Genomic DNA, 20,477 nt, shown 5'->3' with positions numbered 1-20,477 from the left:
CTTCAGTGAGGGACAGGAGCGATTTTTGTCATCTTAGCATATTTCCTTGCTAGTTGGTCGCTCAAATTATATTCAATGGACAAAACGTGTCCTTCTTGATCTCTTCCAATCATAAAATTGTTTTGGTCCTGCAAGGACAGTGCAAATTTGAAAATCAAGCTCCGGTCCTTCAGTGAGGGACAGGAGCGATTTTTGTCTTAAAGGTCAAATCTTTATAATTTTCATCTCCAATCTCCGTTGCTGGGAAAGATATCATCGTTTCGCAAGCTATGAACAAGAGCCCAAATCCAAAAAAATGTCCAAGAAGATGTGTTTGAAGAAAATCGCTCTAGTCCCTGGGTGAGGGACAGGAGCGAATTTGTCTTGTTAGGCCAAAAGTTCAATCTTTCATTGCCAACGACCAAGTCTGGATACTCCTTTATGCTCATTTCATCCTTCATCGCGTCCTTGATGCTTCAGTTCGATCAAATGAGGTCCAAAATGATCTAGATGAGCCATTTCGCCCTGGTCTTTTAGCAAGGGACAGGAGCGATTTGGCCTTAAACCTTAAAAACTTGTCATTTTTGAGTCTTCAAAATCTTCAATTCACGTTCGATCATATCCCCTGGCGACCCTGCAAAAAGCAAATAAAACAAGTCAATAACCAAAATGCACAAAATATCATTTTCGCCCTGGTCCCTGGGAGAGGGACAGGAGCGATTTTGCCCTTTTGGAGTTAAAATATCAAAATCTAGGTCTTCAGATCACTTCATCATGCAGGGCTAGGTCGTCTCCAAGGCCAGGAATTGGTTACCTCACTTCAAAAATTTGGTCAAAATTCATCCAGACAAAATGCATAATTTAATCATCAAAATGCTATCACTTAGACCTAACTTGAATTTGCCCTCAAAATCTTGACTGGACTCATCCTGAGACATACTTGACTTCCTGGCAGGCTCATCCTATTTCAAAATTGCAATCTACGAGAGGATGCTTAATAATCTTTTCAAAATTGAACTGGACTTAGGCTTGAAAATATCAAAGGAAACCCAAAGGCTTAACCCTAGTCCAGACGACTCACTCACTTACTCAAAACCCTAAAAGCAGAGAGAAGAACAAGCAAAACAAAAAGCAAAAAGAGGGGGTCCCCATTTTAATGGGGCGATGTGTGAAATGGTCACAACAGGTTGGTAGACCCAAACTACACCATGTTATTGGTGTTGTTCGGACCTACAAACCCGACCAACACTGTGTTTCCCTTGTGCATTGAACTCATGGTGAGGTTCAGGTTTGTAAACCCGAACCACACCAGCTAATGGTGGCATTCAAGTTTACAAACCCAAACCTCACCATTCCTAGCTCTTCCCTATTTTGGTGTATGGCGAGCCTGTAGGTCCAACCTGCACCATTTATCTCTTCCTTAGGTGTAGTCTGGACCTATAGGTCTGCCCTACACCTGTTCTTGTCATTCCTTATTTTGGTGTATGTCGGACCTACAGGGTCGACCTACACCAGTTTTACCTTATGCACTATTTAGGTGTAGTTCGGACCTACAGGTCCAACCTACACCAATCACATGTTTCTCCCCAAGGTGCAATTCGGGTCTATAGGCCCAAACTACACCTAGCCTTTATTCTGAGTGTAGTTTGGGTCTACGAACCCAAACTACACCTTTGAGCCACACTTTGCTTTAAGTGTAAATTGGACCTACGAGCCCAAATTACACCAAATGCACACATACAAATAGGGCTCGTAGGCCTGATTTGCACTTGTTCTACCATGATACAATGAGGGTTTTTGTAATCTTGATGGCGCCTAATTCAGCACATGCATGATCCTCTTCACTACAAATGATCAAGATGATTGATGAATTGCTCCTTACAAGTATGGATGATTTCCCTACGCTACAATGTTGTTCTTGTACAGATGTCAGAATCATCTCCGGGGAAAAGACAATTAAGTTCAAGAAGCAAGACTCCTATCCACTCTTCCTCTCATCCTCAGTGGCGTCAAACATTGCGAAAACCAGATGAATTTGAAATAGAGGCTACCTGGCAACAATACGAAGATTTTCTGAAGAAGGATGATCACAATAAAGATGTCTCTGGACACTTAGTCATTTTTATGCATCTCTAGTGCAGTGGCATTTTGTAATATCAATCGACACCTTAGGTGTCATTCTATGTATGCACTAGTACACATGTAGGAGTGCACGTGTCCTAAGTCAAATAGGACTCTACCTTTGACTTAGTCACAATTAGTTGTAACTTTTCCTATTTTTGCTCATTGCACCTCCTCTATATATATATGAGGAAGCTCATTGTAATAAGGATCTTTTTCCATTATTTATTTATGCAACAAAACTTTGCCAAAGTGAAGAGAAAAGTGAGACTTAGTGTTCATATTGTGAATTTGCAGAACTTATCAAAGAGAAGACAAGTTTGGCTTTCAAACTTTGTGTTCAAATCACTTTTGAGTATGATATAAATGTTCTTATGTCATTTATGTTATATGTTCTTGAAAGATCTAAGTTGTGTATTGTTATTGCTACAAAATATTGAGGAACAACTTAAGTTTATAAAGGTAGACTTTGTGTTACTTTGAGAAATCAAGAATAGGAAATTGGTGTGGGTAATATTGGAAAGTCTTTGAGCTTTTGTTTATTATTTTTGAAGTTTATATTAAGTGGATAAAAAGGTAAAAACGTCGTGCTATACTGAGTTATCTTGTTAGAGTAGAAAATCTTACAATATATTTGAAAGTCTTTGAGCTAGCAATATATCAGTATTTTGGGTTACAGTGGTTGATAGGACTTAGGTATTTGAAAGAAACTTTGAGTTCTTTGTATACATAAGGCCCGTCCCTAAGTCATTTTTAGAAAAGGGAAGTAATGGAAGACTTTGTTCTTTCACGGACATTTTACTTCCTAATTAGCACAGTTTTAATGTTACTGCAAGTTTGAATCGTTTCAATTGAAAGAAGAAATATGTTCTAAATAGAGAATTAGATATAACTTGTTCTGAAAAAAGAGAACGAAGTTGTTGTGATATCCTAGATTAGAGTAAAGTTAGCAGGTAGAATAGGGAAAATAGAAATTGCAGAAGAAAGGGGGAGCCTTCCCTTATAAATAGGAGAGATTGTACTTTGCCTTCTGAGAAGTATTATCTCATGTACTGTCGTGAAACTCAAATTTTGTAACTCTTCACCAGTTTACAAATTTTTCACCCAACACCTTCCTTCCCAAGTTCTTGGTTCTCGTACCAGCCTTCCCTTCATCTATTTAGTTATCTTCATCTGCTACCATACCACCATTCTCTTCTCTAGCAATTTCACCCTAATCATGGATCATGGAGTTTGATTTGAAACATTAATGTTAGAAAATTCTATAAAATCAAATCCAGAAGATTACCAAATTGACCTTAAATTGTTGGCAAGTGCACTACTTACAGAAAAGAAAGAAGTATCTATATAGCATCAATAGGGATAACAATCTGATAACAAAGACAATAGTTACATTAGAAGTTTTAGCAATTTAAACCCAATTTGTGTTGCCAATTTGCTAGGATATGCACCCGGATCTAGGTGAACCGGATTTGTGGTTCAATTTAGCATGCATTTGGATTCTATCAAGAAGCAATCAAGAGACTATGCATTTGTTGCAAACGAACCCAAGGGAACCAAAGCAAATCAAACAAAACCATGATAAGCCCATTGGCAAACCCATCTATTTTTTGATGGATTTTTTTCCTTTAATAATTTTTCACATTTCAAAACGAATCCATATCCCTAAAAGTGTTATCTCAACCATTTGAAACACTAAGACACACTCATTTTACCTCATTTTGACTGCAAAAAAATAGCATTAGCATTCAATTTTTGCTGAAATTTCATTCTTGGTTGTCATTACACAAGAAAGTTGAAGACTGATCATTGCAAGATCCAAAGCAATTGCATTGCTATTCCTATGCACGTGCAAGAGTCCATTAGCTGTCAAGAAAATCATAGATGGATATTTTTGAAAAAGATGTAAGGTTTTTTTTCCTCCACTTTTGTTATACAAACAAATTCTCTTGTTTTGATTTCAACTTCTTGTTTTCCTTCCATTTTTCTACAAATGTATCACTATGCTTAAAATATTAAAAGAGTTAGGTTTTTTATATTAATATTTTTTTGTTTTAAATTGTTTTGAATGTTTTGTTTATAAAACTTGTTGTCATAGGAACTACAATGGCAACTAATTCTAGCTCGATGGGCTGCTCCCACTCCAAAACAAACCCAGATACTCCTCTTTCAAAGCATGTTGAAATGATACAACTTGTTCCAAGTGGCAAGGGGTAAATTTGGATTCACGAGGGGTGTAGTGTCAAGTATTCAAATTCATGTAGTCGAGTGAGCTCATTTACGTGGCATTCCTAGACAAGACATTAAATCTTGCCCTTGAAAGAACAGTGTACATGTGCTACTGAACCAAGTGATAGCATATATTAATGAGCAAGAGCAAGAGAAAGCAAATGAAAAAGCAAGCTGTAGACCATATCATCCTTTAGCAAAGAGATCTCAAGGAATGAAGTCCTCTATACTCTCACCTAATCCCAGCATTGTGGTAAAAAGATCCAACCATTTTTTACCACCCCTCAAAAACAACCCTTTACAAATAACAGATCCATTTTTCATGGAGGGAATAACACTAAAAATTGGCTTTTGATCAATGTGACTATGGTATCCTCAAAGGGGGCAATGTTTTTGAGAGCCATGAATTGTAGAGGGAGGTGAATGATGACCAATTTATTCCTAACATCCTCATTACAGCCATTGAGGATGCGGACCTCATAATGTTGTTCAAATTATAAGTAACAATGCAAAGAATTGTAGTGCTAGTGATTTGTTGGTTGAAAAATGTTATTCACCCATATTTAGAATACCTTGTATTGTCCACTAAATATTGACAACAAAATTGATTCAATCAAAAACTTGTCTTCTGAAGCTGCAGAGATCCAAATGTTCATCACCAACTACTACATGCCACAGGGCATATTTATATCATTTTAAAAATTGGAGCTACTAAAAGTGACGCAACATACAATTTGATGTTTCAGTTTCATTTTAGTTACTTTAAACTAAAAAATTCAAACTGAATTTGATTATGTGATCTTCTTTAAAGTTTGTTTTTTATCATTTTTTTAATTTTTGAATAGGTTGTTGAGACCTATTTCGCCTCTGACACAATGATTTTGAGATGTTTCAGTTTCACTTTAGAATTGCTACTAAAGATTGGAAAAAAAATGGATTCAATCAAAAAGTTGTATGTCAAGGCCAAAGAGATCCAAATGTTCATCACCAACTACCACATGTTGCAAGGCATAGTCAGATGATTTTCGAAATTGGAGCTAATTAAAAATTTATTTTTTCAAACTTACTTTGATTATGCTTTCTTCTTTAAAGTTTGTTTTTTATTACTATTTTTTTTATTTTGATCAGCTTGTTGAAATTTGTTTCGCCTCCAACACAATCATCTTAAGATGAATTGTGAAGGCTCAAAAGGCACTTTCTAGAATGGCCATTAGCCAAAATCATTCAATATGGAAGGAAGCCAACACTGAGCAGCCAACAAATATAAAATGGACAATCCTCGATGACTCTTGGTGGGATCATGAGAAATATCTCCTTAGTTTAACCAAACTCACTTTGAGTGTGATTTGTTATACCGATATGAACATGCCTTGCTTGGAAGATATATGATGGCATCGACTCAATGATTGAGATGACGAAGACTATCATAGATTAAAATGAGAAAGAGAAAGATCCTAAATAAACTTTTAGTCAAACAAGTGCACAAAAATATTAAAGAGAGACGGAACACAATGACCACACAACTACATCTTCTTGCCTTCAAATTGTGTCCAAATTACTAGAGTGCTAAGATTCTAGATGTGCCAACAAAGATTACCTGATATAGAGATTTTGAAGTCACTAAAGGATACAAGGCAACATTTTGAAGACTCTTCTAATCCTTATTTGCAACACGTAGTCACAAGTAAGTTCGTCGATTGTATACATTCCAATGGTCATGGTCAAGGTATTGAAGGTCTTCATGATGAATTCAAGGACACTCACAATTGATGGTACTTCTATGGCCAACACCTACAACCTCCATAATGTAATTTTTTTCTTCAATATATGAGATAATAACAAAATTTGGTGTTACAATGTTGTATGCACTTGTCATATCTTCACTATCAAGTAAAATCCATGCACATATAATAGAGAGCAAACGTTTATCCTTCATGTGCTCCATTCTTGTTATTTTCATTTGATTGTAAAAAAGATTATAACACATCAATATATTTATAACATATAAAACTTATCTCAGTGACATGAGTTTGATAATCCCTATTATATTGTATTGATACTCTTAACTTGTTGGTGTCAATAAAGATATTTCCTAACTAGTTATTGGTTAGCACCTATTCACACATGCTTAAGTTTACTTAGGATAGCTTAGTTGTCAAATGACACAATCTTTTAATATTGTTCATGTTGGTTATCTTAGGTGTCATTCTAGATAGAGATGAGTCAGTATCATGCACTTAATTTTGTCACAAGGTAGTTGTAACTACTCCCTCCTCGCTTGCTTATATATGCAAGCTCATTGTAACATATCAATCATCTCAATACAACTCATTTCTTGGTGAACAGTATTTCTTTTTTGTGGAAGTTGTTTGTAGTCGTGGTCCTGGGCTTCAAAGATTGCAAACCCCAACATGGTATCAAAGCTTTTCGATCTACATCTCTTTCCAGTTGAAACCCTTCACCAAGTTGTTGAGGTCTCAGAAGTCTCCAAAATGGTGATATATCTTTCCACCATTTCATTTGGCACAACCCAATTTGTGTCATATTTCACGCTTAGTTAATTGCATCAATATTTCTCCAATCTATTCATGGGAGTTCATTATTATTTCCCAATGATATTCCAAACTGCGTGCATTGCTTCCCATAGGCCTGTTCACAAATCCAGCATCATTTCAACATTGAAAATTCTCGCTTCATTTTTGTACCTACCATTATATCTGTTTGTGGCGACATTATTCAATTTTTTCTTCCTGTTTGTATAATTGGCAGAGACTATCTTATCTCCAGTTGTGCCATTTTGGTGGTTGTGATATTCATTTTTCATAGCATTGGCTAATCTACACTGTCATCACTATTTTCATTGACGGTGTATATTAGTTCAAGGCATTAATCTTCGGGAGTGATCAATGTTTTGATTTGTACGAGGCTCCTGCATCATTCTTCCCAGTGGCGTGTTCGATATTTTGTTGAACCCGATATTACATGGGTTGCGGGTTGGTTTGGTATTTGAAGCAAGGATACATTCAAGCTCTAAAGCCATGTCAAACCACCACAAAATTGTCCATTTGGTTCCCATCGCAAACCATTAAGAGTTGTATATTGCATCGAATATAATTTACAGTCCTGCATCACGTTTCACTTTCGTCAACTGGGAACCTTGTACCAAAAAGATCATATGTCGGGTTTCATATTTCTTACTTCCAAATTGACCAATTCATCATATTTGATTAATTGTTGCAACTTGCATGAATATCAACATTATTGGAGTTGCTTCATTTCTTTGTGGTCGTATTCGTTTTTGCCTTCATTTAATTCTTGGCTAAGGACAGATATTAATGGTACTTAAGATTTATTTATCGTAGGTCAAATCAGCTTGAATTGGCAGTTTGTGGTGATTGTCTTCCGTAGTCTAGCTACAAATTCAATTGTTTTGAAAGGTTTATTTTATAGTTGTGGTTGCACATATTAATTGGTTGGTGGTTTGTTGAGTTTGAGACTCCTCTTAGCAATATCACTAAAGTAGTTGTATTTATTAAGTTCGAAGCCTCTATCATATTTCACGTGGTGGTTTTGGAAGCCGACATATTCATCAGCTTGTGCTTTCATTATCTGCTGCAATATCTACATGGTCTCTTGATCGCGTCACTATTGTATACCACTCTGTTGCTTCCACATCTTCTCACCAGGTTTGCAAGTTGAAGCCATATTTTTTGGAGCAGCGTCTATTTCCTATATTTGTTTTGCATTTCGATCAGCTATCGAGCCAATATCCTTCTATTTGGCTTGCGCATACATTCAAGTGGGCAGCTTTCACTATAGTATACGATCGATGCCATTCCTTCATTGTTGTAGCGTACATTTAATTGTTGATGCTCCATTTTTTTGGTTGTTATTACATCGCCCAAGGAAATCTTTTTTCAAGGCTTCCTTATCTGTATTGCGGGTGGAGCAATTATAATGTTGGTGGTGTATTTGTTTTATCGTGTGGCACGTGCAACCGCCACCATAATGCCCACCTCAATGGCCACTAATCGAGCAATTGTGCCCTCCCTAGGCCTTCTAATTTTTTGCTCACATTTCCTAATGTCCTTGCATTTTTATATGGTTTTATTCCTTCCTAGAGGGAGACAAGTGGTTTGCAAACATTGGATCATGTTTTTCCTTCAGCCACTTACCATTCTTGAAGGCACTTATTTATTATGGGGGGGCTACATAGTCTCTCACTTTCCCTCCTATGGGGGGGTTATCAATTGTATTTTCATGATGGATGTAGTTCTTGGGGGGCATTGATGTTGAGATTGTAATGTCTCCACTTTGAAATAGGATTTAATAATAAAATTAAAATACAAAAGAATAAAAATAAAATTTAAATTAAAATATAAAGGAATAAAATTAAATATAATTAAAATTTAATTAAGTTAATGAATGGTCAAAAGACCTGAAATGAAAAGATGCGACTCCCTCAAACATGAGATATAAAAGGGAGAATGGAACCTCATTTTTTAGGAAGGAGGAGAAGAAAGAATGGAGAATGTGAATCAAGGAAGAATCAATAGAAGAAGGAAGGAATGGAAAGTAAATAAGGAAGTGACTCTTCCAAAGGAGGGCAGAAATTATGAAAGGTTGTGACTCTTTCAATGGGCATAAATGATGAAGGGTCATGACTCTTTTGAAGGGTGGTGATTGTGAAAGGTTGTGATGATTACAAAGGGTAGACATGATGAAGAGGTGTAACCCTCCCTCACATTGGAAGATATAAGTGGAGAAGTTTTCATTTGATGAGGACATGGAAGCATAGCAGGAGTCCTCATTAAGCAATCAGATCAGACCTAAACCGTGATACTCTAATCTCTTGTGGGCAAAATATAAGGTGATTCAAATTGGGGCTATTACAAAGACCTCCACACATCACTCAACCTTCACTTGTATATATTTGCATATTTCTTTTTTGGAGAGAAGTTTTGTCCCATGAGGTTTTCTCCTTTTCTCCGTTTGTAAAAAATTAGTTGCATGATTAGTTGTGCATGGGTACCTATTGGTGTCTGTTTTATCATCTACCAAACATTAGAATAAAAGACCCAAAGATAATTTATCCTCTCTTGAAAAATCACCGCGTATGCGAAGATTGCTAGAAGATCATATAGTGATTCCAAGGTTTCTTTTGTCAGGTCTTGACATGTGGATAAGCTCAATGGGCGTTGTGATTTGTTGGTAATACACAAAGGGACTTGCGCTTGAACGAGTTGTCAACAACTTTAGGAATTAGATAGATTTGTCGATTAAAGCTCTCTCTCTTTCTTTCTTTTTTGGGCATTTTCGGGGTTTAAGACTTTCAAAAAAAAAAGACCAAAGGGATAAGGGTTGAGAATTCTACTCTAATCCTATGAATTTCAGAGACAGTATTGATTCGGTGAACTCAATAAACCACACTTTGTTCCGCCTCACTTAAGACAACTTACACAAAGTGGATGCAATCTTCAAGGGATATGCTTATGATCGGAAGTTTAAGCATACACAAAATGGAAAGCTCAGACTAACTTTGCACAGTGAATGAAAATCATCCATTCACCAAAAGTATGAGCGGAGATACACCATAAACCAATACTTATCAAATTTTTCATTCAATCTAATAACATTAAATAAATTCTAACTAATGTGTTGAAGAAATTGAAAACCTTGCTTAATCACTCAAACAATAGGGATTACAAAGCCTTAAGAGAAAGCACACATGTAATATATTATCTGGAAATGACCACCATGCAACAATATTTCAAAAACCTCACACTCTCCAAATGAGAGGAGGCAACCTTATATAGTAGTCAAGAAATTATGAACGGCCGAGATCGAACAATGATCAAGGGCTCAAATTAAAAGTTCAAAACCCTAATTAGGGTTTCCCCAAACTCTAAAGGTTAAAATGAACAAGGAGACAAGTGGCGCAGTTGCTATTCTCACTAAGGTGAGTGTCCAGTTTCCTTCTTTGTAGATTCAATGTACTTGGACACAAGAAGTCGCATCTCCTCTATGGTGACACTTGGCAAGTTGCTAGTTTGGAAGTCGACCATATCCACATCATCAGTACAAGTGGTGAGAGTGTCTTCCCAGCCAGTTGCTTGTGTCAGGAAATTTTCATCTATGTGTATGAAGCTCGAAACTCTGGAGAGATCCTCCCTAAGAATTGGCCCTGAAACTTTGAAGAAGTTTCCTTGAACTTTGGCCCTCAAATTCTCTGCATGCAGATGCTTCTCTCACACCTCATCCTGTTGCAATTTCTCAGTTGCCACAAAGAAGACCTTGTCTTGAATATCTCTGATGGTCTTTTCAATTTCTGAACACTTAGCCTTGGATTTTCTCAAAGATTCAACCCTTGTAACCAAGGCAAAGTACCAAGTACTAAAATCATATAGGTCACCGGGCTAGATGACTATTTTGTCTATAAGATCCTGCTGAGAAAGTCCTCTGATTGTTTTCAGTCATGGAATGATTCTTCTCTGAATATCCTCAATATCTTCCCAAGCTTCAGCTGTGTCTTGAATTTTGCTCAATAAAGAAGATGTGGAGTCCTGTGCTGATATCAGGTTCTCAATGAGTATGTCAACATGTTCTGAGGCATCAGCAGTCCATTCTTTAGCTTCTCTGAAAGTTGTCTTCATGTACTCATAATCCTTTAATGATTCTTGTGGAAGAGGTATGGGCGGAGCAACAAGTACCTCCTCCCAATCTATAGGTTTTGTCAAATGTTGAACATATCTCTTCCATTGCTCATTTTCATCTTCAACCTTCTTTCTTTTTTCCTTTTCCTTGACTAGTCTTGCCTTGAGGGTGCTACAAGAATCATCAAAATCTTGGATCTCTTGGGCCTGAGTAGGCTTACCCAAATCCACTGTAGTGATCTCATAATCTTCTGGAGCAATATTATCCCGAGTTTTACCTTCTTTGGGTACAACTACTTGCATTGATTTGAATCCTGCACTATCTCTTTGAATTAAAGAGAACCTCTTAGCTAGTTTGGGCGGTCTTATGTCAACTAGTTTACTCACCATAGCCAGGAATGTCGTTGTGTTCTCTTCTAAATGAGCTTCCTCAGGAGCCTTAGCCTTTATTCTTTCCCTCAACCAATCTGGAATGGTTGACTACTCCATGCCACTCTCATCAAACTTATCCTCTATTCTCTTTGGTCCCGTAACTATACCATCTAGGAATTCCCTTGCCGGCTCAAGTTCTTCAACTTCTACATTCCTAGCAGAATTTGGCTCTTGAGTTGGTTCTTCCATTATCTCTTCCACTGAAGGGGAAGGAGCTCTTACTTCATTACCCCCTATATCAGCATTCATCCCCTGTTCATTAGTTGTAGCTCTGACTGGAGCAGTGGATGCAACACTTAAGGTCGAATGACCCTCAACAAATTTATACTTTCTGCTTGCATCTCCAACTATTTTCTTTCCTTTACCCCTCAAAGAATTTTCAGTGGGTTCTTTCCTTTTTCTAGATCCAACACTTGACGAAACACCATGGTTTGAAGACATTGATTCATTGGTTCCCATGAGATCATATCTGAGATTGATACCTTTGGATCTAAGACCCTTTGTCTTCTCCGTTGCCCACCATTTTGAATATTCAATCACTGGTCTCATGAGGTCGCTCAAATCGGACCTCTCAGAATCTGACCAATCGACCAAGGCAAGAAGGGGCTCATTTCTCAGTTTATCAAAGTGAGGCTGCTCAAACTCGAGATCATCTTCAAGCTGATCTGCTACTCGAAACACTTATGTTACTCTAATCAAATTCAGGGGAAGTCTGGACCACAATCTCCTTCTGATTTCAAAACTATCAGTTGCATTAGCCCAATAGTCTTCGAGATCAGGTCTATGCCCGATTATCTCTCCATCAACCTTTTTCATCTAGTGAAAAGGGTCAAAATGCTTTTTGGCCTTATACTAGAAGAATGGGTACCAAGCAAGCTCCTTTTCAACACTAGCGGCAGCCTATGATGATGGACATGTCTCCAATCCATTTCCAATAGTGAGAGAAGATGTTCCTGCCTTCTTTTGCTTCTCTCTCTGAACAATCATATAATTTTCAAGCTGCCTAACAACTTCAAGCAACACTACTCTGTTGGTGGGATACATAGGTAACTTGTAAGGAGGTCCAAAGAATCCTTGAATTCTCAGATAAGTAAATCTAGGGTATTAGATGTACCAATGCCCGAATCTGCTGATAAAATCTTTAGATTCTTGAGAGAGCCTTTGATGAAGACCACCTTGGAGCGCCCTAGTAATGTGCATCAAGAATGTATCGTTGACTCTCTCAAAGTGAAATTTTTCCTCCAAGTGCAGTTGTGGGTAGCAATCATAAACAGCAAACTGATTCTCCTTATTTCCCACTTCTCCTCTACAGGTGAGTCCTCTATATCTGTAGGTTCGAGCAAGAGAGTACACCAAATAGGAACTCATATAAAATGTCATGTTCTCCTCTAAGTTCTTCAGTTGGTCATCAAGATTATTACTTATAATCTTTGCCCAATCAATCATCTTCGCTCCGGTAGTTATCTCATAGATGAAGTAGTACATCCAAGGCTCAAATGGCGTGCCTTGTGGACTACCCATGACTTTGTTTAACAAAACTATCAGGTCTCCAATATCTTCCTTGAAATAGGCTCTCACAAGATCCTTGGGTAACTTGGAAGCACCCTTCCTTGGCTTATCCAACCACGAATGGTTGATATTGGACTCATATTCTTCAATATTATCTTGGTACAGCCGTGTTGCTTCCTCCTTGGTCATGTAAACAAGGTTATGATATTCAGGGATGCGGAAAGCTTCCCTGATAGCAACATCACTAATGCTCGCCAAGACTCCCATCAGGTGCTATGATCTCTCGATTTATAGGATTGTAGTGTTTAAAGCATTCCACCACCAACTCAGTACAGTGCATCGCTGGAAGGAAACCAGCAGCCTGTACGATTCCATTTCTCATCATCTTTCTCGCAGTTGCTGTAGGCATCAAGTTGTCTAGGCCATACATTCGCTTCTTGAATTCCCTAAGGTTGATATGTCCCAAGTTAGTGTCTCCGACCAGCTTCCACTTAAACCTCATCTTGGATTCTGGAGGGGAATCTTTATCCACCTAAAACTTCATCCTGGCTGTGAGATATTCCCAAAAAAAACCTACAAAACAATCAAACCAACTTAAGTTAAATTCTATACTTTTAAGCATAGTTTGTGAGTTTGGTGGCTGAGTAATCTGTGGTTTTTACTTTCTTTTCAACACTTAGTCACAAAATGGGATTTTCCACACTTGACCATTAAGGTTTGATTCACTTCAAAATCAGATTTTGAAACATTGAGTCCAAGAAATTCTATTCAACAGTACTTCAACTCGCTCCGGAGGGCAGAAAATAAGAAAGAGAAGAAGATTAATCTGTGAAATTTACTCTTCTTTTTCAAACAAAACCATGTTAAAACCTTGATGAGCTTTCACCTTCAAAGAATGAAGAAAAAAAGTGAGAGAAGAAGCTGCCACACTCAGAAAATCAGTGGGTTTTGCCTTCCAACCAGTCAGAAATTCTCAAAATCCGAGTATAATTTGATGAACAAAAGGTTCAAAACTCAGGCTTACACTTAAAACTTCTTCAAAAACACCTTCAATCTGTAAAAAGCGCCTCAAAATAACCTTCAACCTGCACAAGAAATCACAAACTTGCTCTCAATATGCTTAGACCTTCGAACTTCATATGTGAGAATGAAGGAATGGACAATGTATTTGTAATGAAGTTTGAATCTGAATTTAGAAACACAAAAGACCTTCGAAATTTGTTTCTAACTTGTCATTTAGTCTTTTGGATCTGCAGGGAAACATTTCTAATTTGGTCTTTACTGAACTTGCCATCACTTAAGCAAGTTCGAACTTCATCTTATCTTCCAAATTCAAGTTTCTAAATTCATTCCCAGTCTATAATTCGAACTTGTTCTTCAAATCCAAGAACTTTCTATTTTGGTCTTAGTTCAAATTCCTCTTCTTGGTTCACCAAGTGCAAGTTTCTAAATTGATTTTTAGTTCATAATTGGGACTAAATCTGCAAAATTCTCCTTTCAAAAACTTTCTAATTCTCTTTCAGTTCGAACTTCATGAAGATCTTGCTGACATCACTTAGCATGTATCCTTCTCTTGGGTGGACTTTCCTTGACTTGTTTCTCCTTGCTAGGGCGGACTTTGTTCAACTTGTGCTCTTTCCCCATCATCTATAGGGCAGACTTGGCCTGATATATGACCCTTTGGGGGGTGGACTTCAATATCTGCCTGCACTTTCAACTTCATGGTAGGGCGGACTTCAGCTTATTGGTGACATTCTTTTGCAAGGCAAGGCGGACTTTCTTAACATTAGGCACCATTCATGTTGATCAAGGGCGAACTTCACTTGACTTCGACATCATCTTCATACCTTGGGCAGACTTGAATTGCTTCTCTCCTTCTTCTCCTTGCACATGGCGGACTTTGTGAGTTTCTTTCTCCATCATGGGGCGGACTTCATCAAATTTAGGAACTGCTGGTTGCAAGGTAGGGCGGACTTGCTTAACATTAGGCACCATGTGCAATGATAGGGCGGACTTCATTAATCTTGGGCACCACTTACCATCTCCTTCAAAGCGGACTTTATTAATCTCATGACCCACCTCACCTTTCCCAAGGCAGACTTTGCTAACTTTGTGCACCAACACCAAGGCAGACTTGGTGGATCTCAGGAACCACAACCTTGACTAAGGGCAGACTTTCTTGATTGTCAGGAACCACATGATCAAAACTCGAAATCTCCATAACTTGTGCATTTTTTACTGGATCACCTTGAAATTTGAAAATTGTGCTTCAATCATTCACTGAATTCCTCAAGATTCCTAAAATTTAGAAGATTAGCTTTTTGGGTCAAAACTTGGATTTTAGGAGGAATTTGTCGATCATTTTGGTGTATCTCTGTGTGAACAGTGCAAACCCTAGATCCATTTTCTAAAAATAGAAAAAGCAAGGTTCCCTAAAAAATAGGAAAAACTTTCTAAAAATATCCATTTCAGGGATCGCGCTCAAAATGCCAAAAACGAAACTTCCTAAAAAATAGGAAAAAGCAAAAAGCAAAACTTTCCAAAAATAGAAAGTTGTCTAAATTAGCTCAAATCAATTGCGATCTTCGTCCTTTGGACTTTCTAGACACAATGACGGCGTCTAGACTCTGTTCTAACCATGGCTTGCACACACTGACTCATAATATTCAAAACTCAGGTCACTCAAAACTGACAAACTTGGCAATACTGATGCAAGAAGGTCACAAGGCTCTAAAAAGACCCTAGAAAGCAGAAAAAAAGGGAGGGTCCCCATTTGCAATGGGGTGATGTGTGAAAAAGGTCACAACAGTACCTAACGTGGCCTAGTTGTCGAGACCCATATATTGCATCTTCATATCAATCTTGCATCATTTGCATAATAATTTCTTCTCCCTAGGTTGCACTTAAGGGTGGGTGTTGGTGTGAATAAAGATGTTTCCTAACTAGTTATTGGTTAGCACCTATTCACACATGCTCAAGTTTACTTAGGATAGCTTAGTTGTCACATGACATGTTAGTTATCTTAGGTGTCATTCTAGATAGAGATGAGTTAGCATCATGCATTTAATTTTGTCACGGGGTAGCTGTAACTACTCCCTCCTCACTTGCCCATATAAGCAAGCTCATTGTAACATATCAATCATCTCAATACAATTCATTTCCTAGTGAACGATATCTCTCTCTTTATATGGAAGTTGTTTGCATTCATGATCCTGGGCTTCGGAAGTTGCAAACTCCAACATCGTAACTTTCTTAGATCCTTGTATAGAATGAACATACACTTAATTATTCATAATTCAATTTGATAATTGTTTCCTTGGACTGATTACTATGGAATCGCAATTAGATCGTCGGGACTGCCTCATCAATAACCCTTGATTTTTCATATGAGGACATGCATCCCGATTTCAGCCTTATCCAACACCTTTTTGAAGGTGTCACGTTGGGGAGATAAGACTTACAAATTGAATTTATATACTTTACTGACCTTCTATAGGTCTAGTAGAAGCTATCAGATATGATACTTTCATATGAGGACATGCTATCCCGATTTCAGCCTTATCCAACACCTTTTTGAAGGTGTCACGTTGGGGAGATAAGACTTACGAATTGAATTTATATACTTTACTGACCTTCTATAGGTCTAGTAGAAGCTATCAGATATGTCCCTATGAAAGTACCCATGTGGTGCTCCCAATATCAAACTATTGCAATCAAGTAGAGTACAAGCAAAATCTACCATGCCCTAAAATATGGGTGGCATCCGTATGGGGTCTTTTCAAGAGTCTAGGAGAAGCAAAGGGAAGAGAAGAGTAAAAGTATGTGATAAAAATCACCCACAATATTTTTTCCTCTTCCCTACAATTTCTCTACAAGTTGATGGTGAGGTAGGTAAGAAAATCAAAGAGAACCTTACAGCGATCCTAAGAGATCAGTGGAAAATAGAGATCAGCTTTAGTAACTACAGATTGAACATTTACAAGCAAAACTTTGAACATTTATAATGCAATTAAAAAAGCAATTTTAAATGTAGTCAAGTACTCACAAGTTTGACTTTACCCTCCACAAAACTGACCAAGCTACCAATTGTCCAAGTGTCAAATTTAGTATTGCTGTTCAACATCTCAAATATTCTTGTGTGTGAATTGGATTAGTGTGCTCCATAGCACAGTTTCTTGCTGGGCAGGAGCCAGCATATACAAAGATGGATTTTGCATTGCTGCATCTGTCATTAGAGAAGGGTCATAAGCCAGAAAGTTACAATTAACATCACCCGTTTTTGTTGTGTACTTTGGATGTAGCATTGGCATTCGCACTCTGGATCCTAGAGAATAAATTATAAACAGCCTTTCAACAATAATTATAAAATTTGAAATGTGGAATATATAAATTGTTGTTTGATGTTTACCTGAAGTTTTCTGCAATATTACTGATAGATGGTATCATTTACCTATTGAAAACATGTTTTTCTAGGTTTGTCTACAAGTCCATAAACTATGAATGCAATGAAACGAATTACCTTTTTTCTAAACCAATTTTAAAATTTTTACTATATTCCACCATTTAAGACTAATATTTTATAAAATCAGCCTTGGCAGAACATTCACTCACAACAAAGCATGATAATTGCATTAATGAACCAAGCGTTGGCTAGAGAAGATCATTATATGGAAAGACACTTAAGAGAAGATGGAAATCATACGACATGACAATAATATTAATAGGTATAGAGTAAGGAAGATTAATAATTCTTGGAGAACTCCCAATATGTAACCTTAACCATAATAATAATTATTAAAAATATTCCATTAATTAGTAATTGGGACCAAAAAGTAAGATTTGTGATTATCACAGGCAAACAGAAGAGATACAACTGTGTAGTGACTTCTGATTCTGATGTTTTACGTCTCCTTCAAGACTGGACTCAACTAAAGGATTAGATCAAATATGCGGTATTTTGGACAGGTCTTACTATAATGCAGTGTATTGCTACCATATCTTATATAAATGGGAATATGATTGTATGAGATTATTTAAGTGTAAATAGGATATCCAGATGAACAAAGAGCCCCATCATCTTTAATTTCTTTCATAAAGCTTGACAATGGAGTTAGTTAACAACTTGCTGACAGAGTCATTATAAACAAATTATAATAGACTTGACTTGCTAGAAACCTTAGTGAGATAATTGTATAGATATGTATCCTAAAGGGTAAGTTATAGAGAAGTAAAGAATTTATGGAATTTCTCTAAAGAGCGGCTATATGTAGGTGGAGTCCATGCAATATTTCATGTTGGCGCGCTCCTGATCGCAATGCAATGGATCAAGAAGTGGAAAGGAGGCCAGGTTAGTCATTACATTTCTGTTTCTTCAGATGACTCTCGTTGCTATAATACAGAATTACACAATGCTTAGTATCTGGTCTCTTCATGCCTGCTAGTTAAATTGGCTTTAAACTTCTGTTATACATAAAAGCTAAAAGTAAAGGTGACTCTTTATGTTCTGGATTTTCCGTCAGGCATATTAGTGAACCAGATCTGTGATCCCCATCTTCCTTTAAAAAATTAAGGGTTTCATACGGTGCAATCCTAACAGGTGCCATGCTTATGGTCGTATTACTCTTCGTATTGTATGACTGTCAGTTATAGTGGAGATATGTTTTAACCTCAATGCTATAGCATTTCCACGGTCTATATTTGTGTGAGAGTATGTTTCTAAATTAAACTGTGTTGCTAATTTAACATCAACATTATTAGAAATATTTTAACCTGCTACTCAAGACCATAAACATCTCCAATTCAGGAAGGATTTTAATTAGTTTGTTCTATAATATTTTTTAACAGTATTAGAAATATTTCAAGAGAGACATCAGGAATGAACTTATTGATGTTCCATTATGACCCATCACCTGGAAAAGATGGATCAAAAATACTGGCCCAGAGTTTCACTTAACTTTCTTTGCCTTCCCAATTTCTCGAAGAATCTTTCAACAACTATCAAAGACTTTAGAAGCTTGACTCTTTCATTTGTTGTCAAGTTATGATTTATAGTAATTGGAGCTTCTCTAGTGTAATGCTATATAGTATGACGTCGACTCACTAACTAGAGTACTTTAATACTAAAGTCATTTGTCATCAGTGATGATCATTTTCCAGGCAAGGGCGCCCACAAAGCACACAATCACCTCTAAACAAAGGGACAGAGGATGCTAACAGACCAAACCTGGAATTTTCAGCTCATAGACAATCTCCGATTCGTACCCAAAGTAATGTTTAAGGATTTGCCATGTCATACATAAGTAAAAGGTCATAGAAGAAATGATTACTGCTGGACAATGATATTCGAGGCAATGACTGTAAAATAGTCAACCCAACAAAAAATTAAAAAGTATTCTAATTTGATGTGTTTTAACCAAACCAAGATTTAAAAAATGAAAAAATAAAAGATTGACAATCATGGAAGATCTTAGTTTGTGACAGAAACAATGAATCTGAGGTGGTGATACTTAAGGAAAGTTACCGATTCTTCCTGTGAAGCGAAAGCCACAAAATCGTTTTTGAGTAGATTAGAGGTCGACCCACGGAGCCTCAGACCTGCTACTCCAGCAAACCCTGAACTGTGGGAAACATTAAGTCCCTTAAACCCCAAATTCAGAACCCTACTAGAACCCAAACAACACTGCAGTACTGCCTTGGAACCATTCCTGTTCCGATGCAAAGCCGGAATCGAAGGAAGTCCCCTCGCAACCACATTCTTCTTTAGACTGCAATCAACTTTACAAAATGCCATCTGTACAGACACTAATATCTGTACAAACTATTCTCAGATGTGTATTGTATTGATCACCTACTGCAAAGTGTCTCCAACTGTTTCAAAACAAACGCAGGGGAAGAGAAGAGATAGAATAAAAATCTGGATTAAAAATTTGTTCTAACGAGGAAGTGCAGCAGAAACTTGTAGCAATGTTGCAGGCACTGCGGAGTGCTACAAACAATACCTTTCCTAGGTGCCCGTTGTTTTCAAGACTGCATTATTTTTCTAATTACCCCAATTCAGGATTAAATTAAGTGCAAAAACTTCCCATCAACACTTTAAAGCCCGTTAAGATTCCTTCTGTCCACGCAATTGAGACCTATATCTGCTCTCGTGGGTTTCAAACAGCCGTTGATATCAAAAGATATGGAGGTATTTTAGTTATGACCAAACTTCCCTGTCAAAACAATTAGGTTCTACGGTTAGCAACCATTCAATCCCTGCATGTTATTTAGCTCTTGTTGAGGGGACAACATTCTGCCTTTTAACAGCCAAGTTCACAAGTTTGGAACTTGATGAATGCCATTGTCAACTTTACGTATGATGGGAGAAAGGAACTAGGGACCAACATTTTCTTTCCCCCACATCCATTCAAGAACAATCTTATAGGTGAAGAGTTAGCCGGATTGTTTGGTTCACATTACTTCCTCTTATTCTACAAGGATTCTAATTTGATTCTTAGCTTAGAAGTTTGGAGATTATTTGATTCTAAGGATTGAATTGGTTTTGATTTTCAGATT

General features: G+C 37.2%; 1 protein-coding gene across 4 annotated transcripts in view; it reads right to left on the bottom strand.

Moving 5' to 3' along the window:
• Positions 1-20,277, bottom strand: part of LOC131031102 (protein FATTY ACID EXPORT 3, chloroplastic) — an 88,139-nt gene extending 67,862 nt beyond the window's left edge. For 2 of the 4 annotated variants that reach the window (XR_009102972.2, XR_009102973.2), the window contains exon 1: positions 19,444-20,277. Coding sequence is in view for 2 of the 4 variants with exons in the window: in XM_057962133.2 (XP_057818116.1) it covers positions 19,444-19,713 (270 nt within the window). In the remaining 2 variants the exon portion in view is untranslated. The remainder of the gene's footprint in view (positions 1-19,443) is intronic. The other 2 variants (XM_057962133.2, XM_057962132.2) reach the window with 2 other exon arrangements.
• Positions 20,278-20,477: the final 200 nt, after the last annotated feature.

The sequence above is a fragment of the Cryptomeria japonica genome, chromosome 7, assembly GCF_030272615.1.
Source record: "Cryptomeria japonica chromosome 7, Sugi_1.0, whole genome shotgun sequence".
NCBI classification, from domain to species: domain Eukaryota; kingdom Viridiplantae; phylum Streptophyta; class Pinopsida; order Cupressales; family Cupressaceae; genus Cryptomeria; species Cryptomeria japonica.
This window is presented reverse-complemented; position numbering and strand designations above follow the sequence as displayed.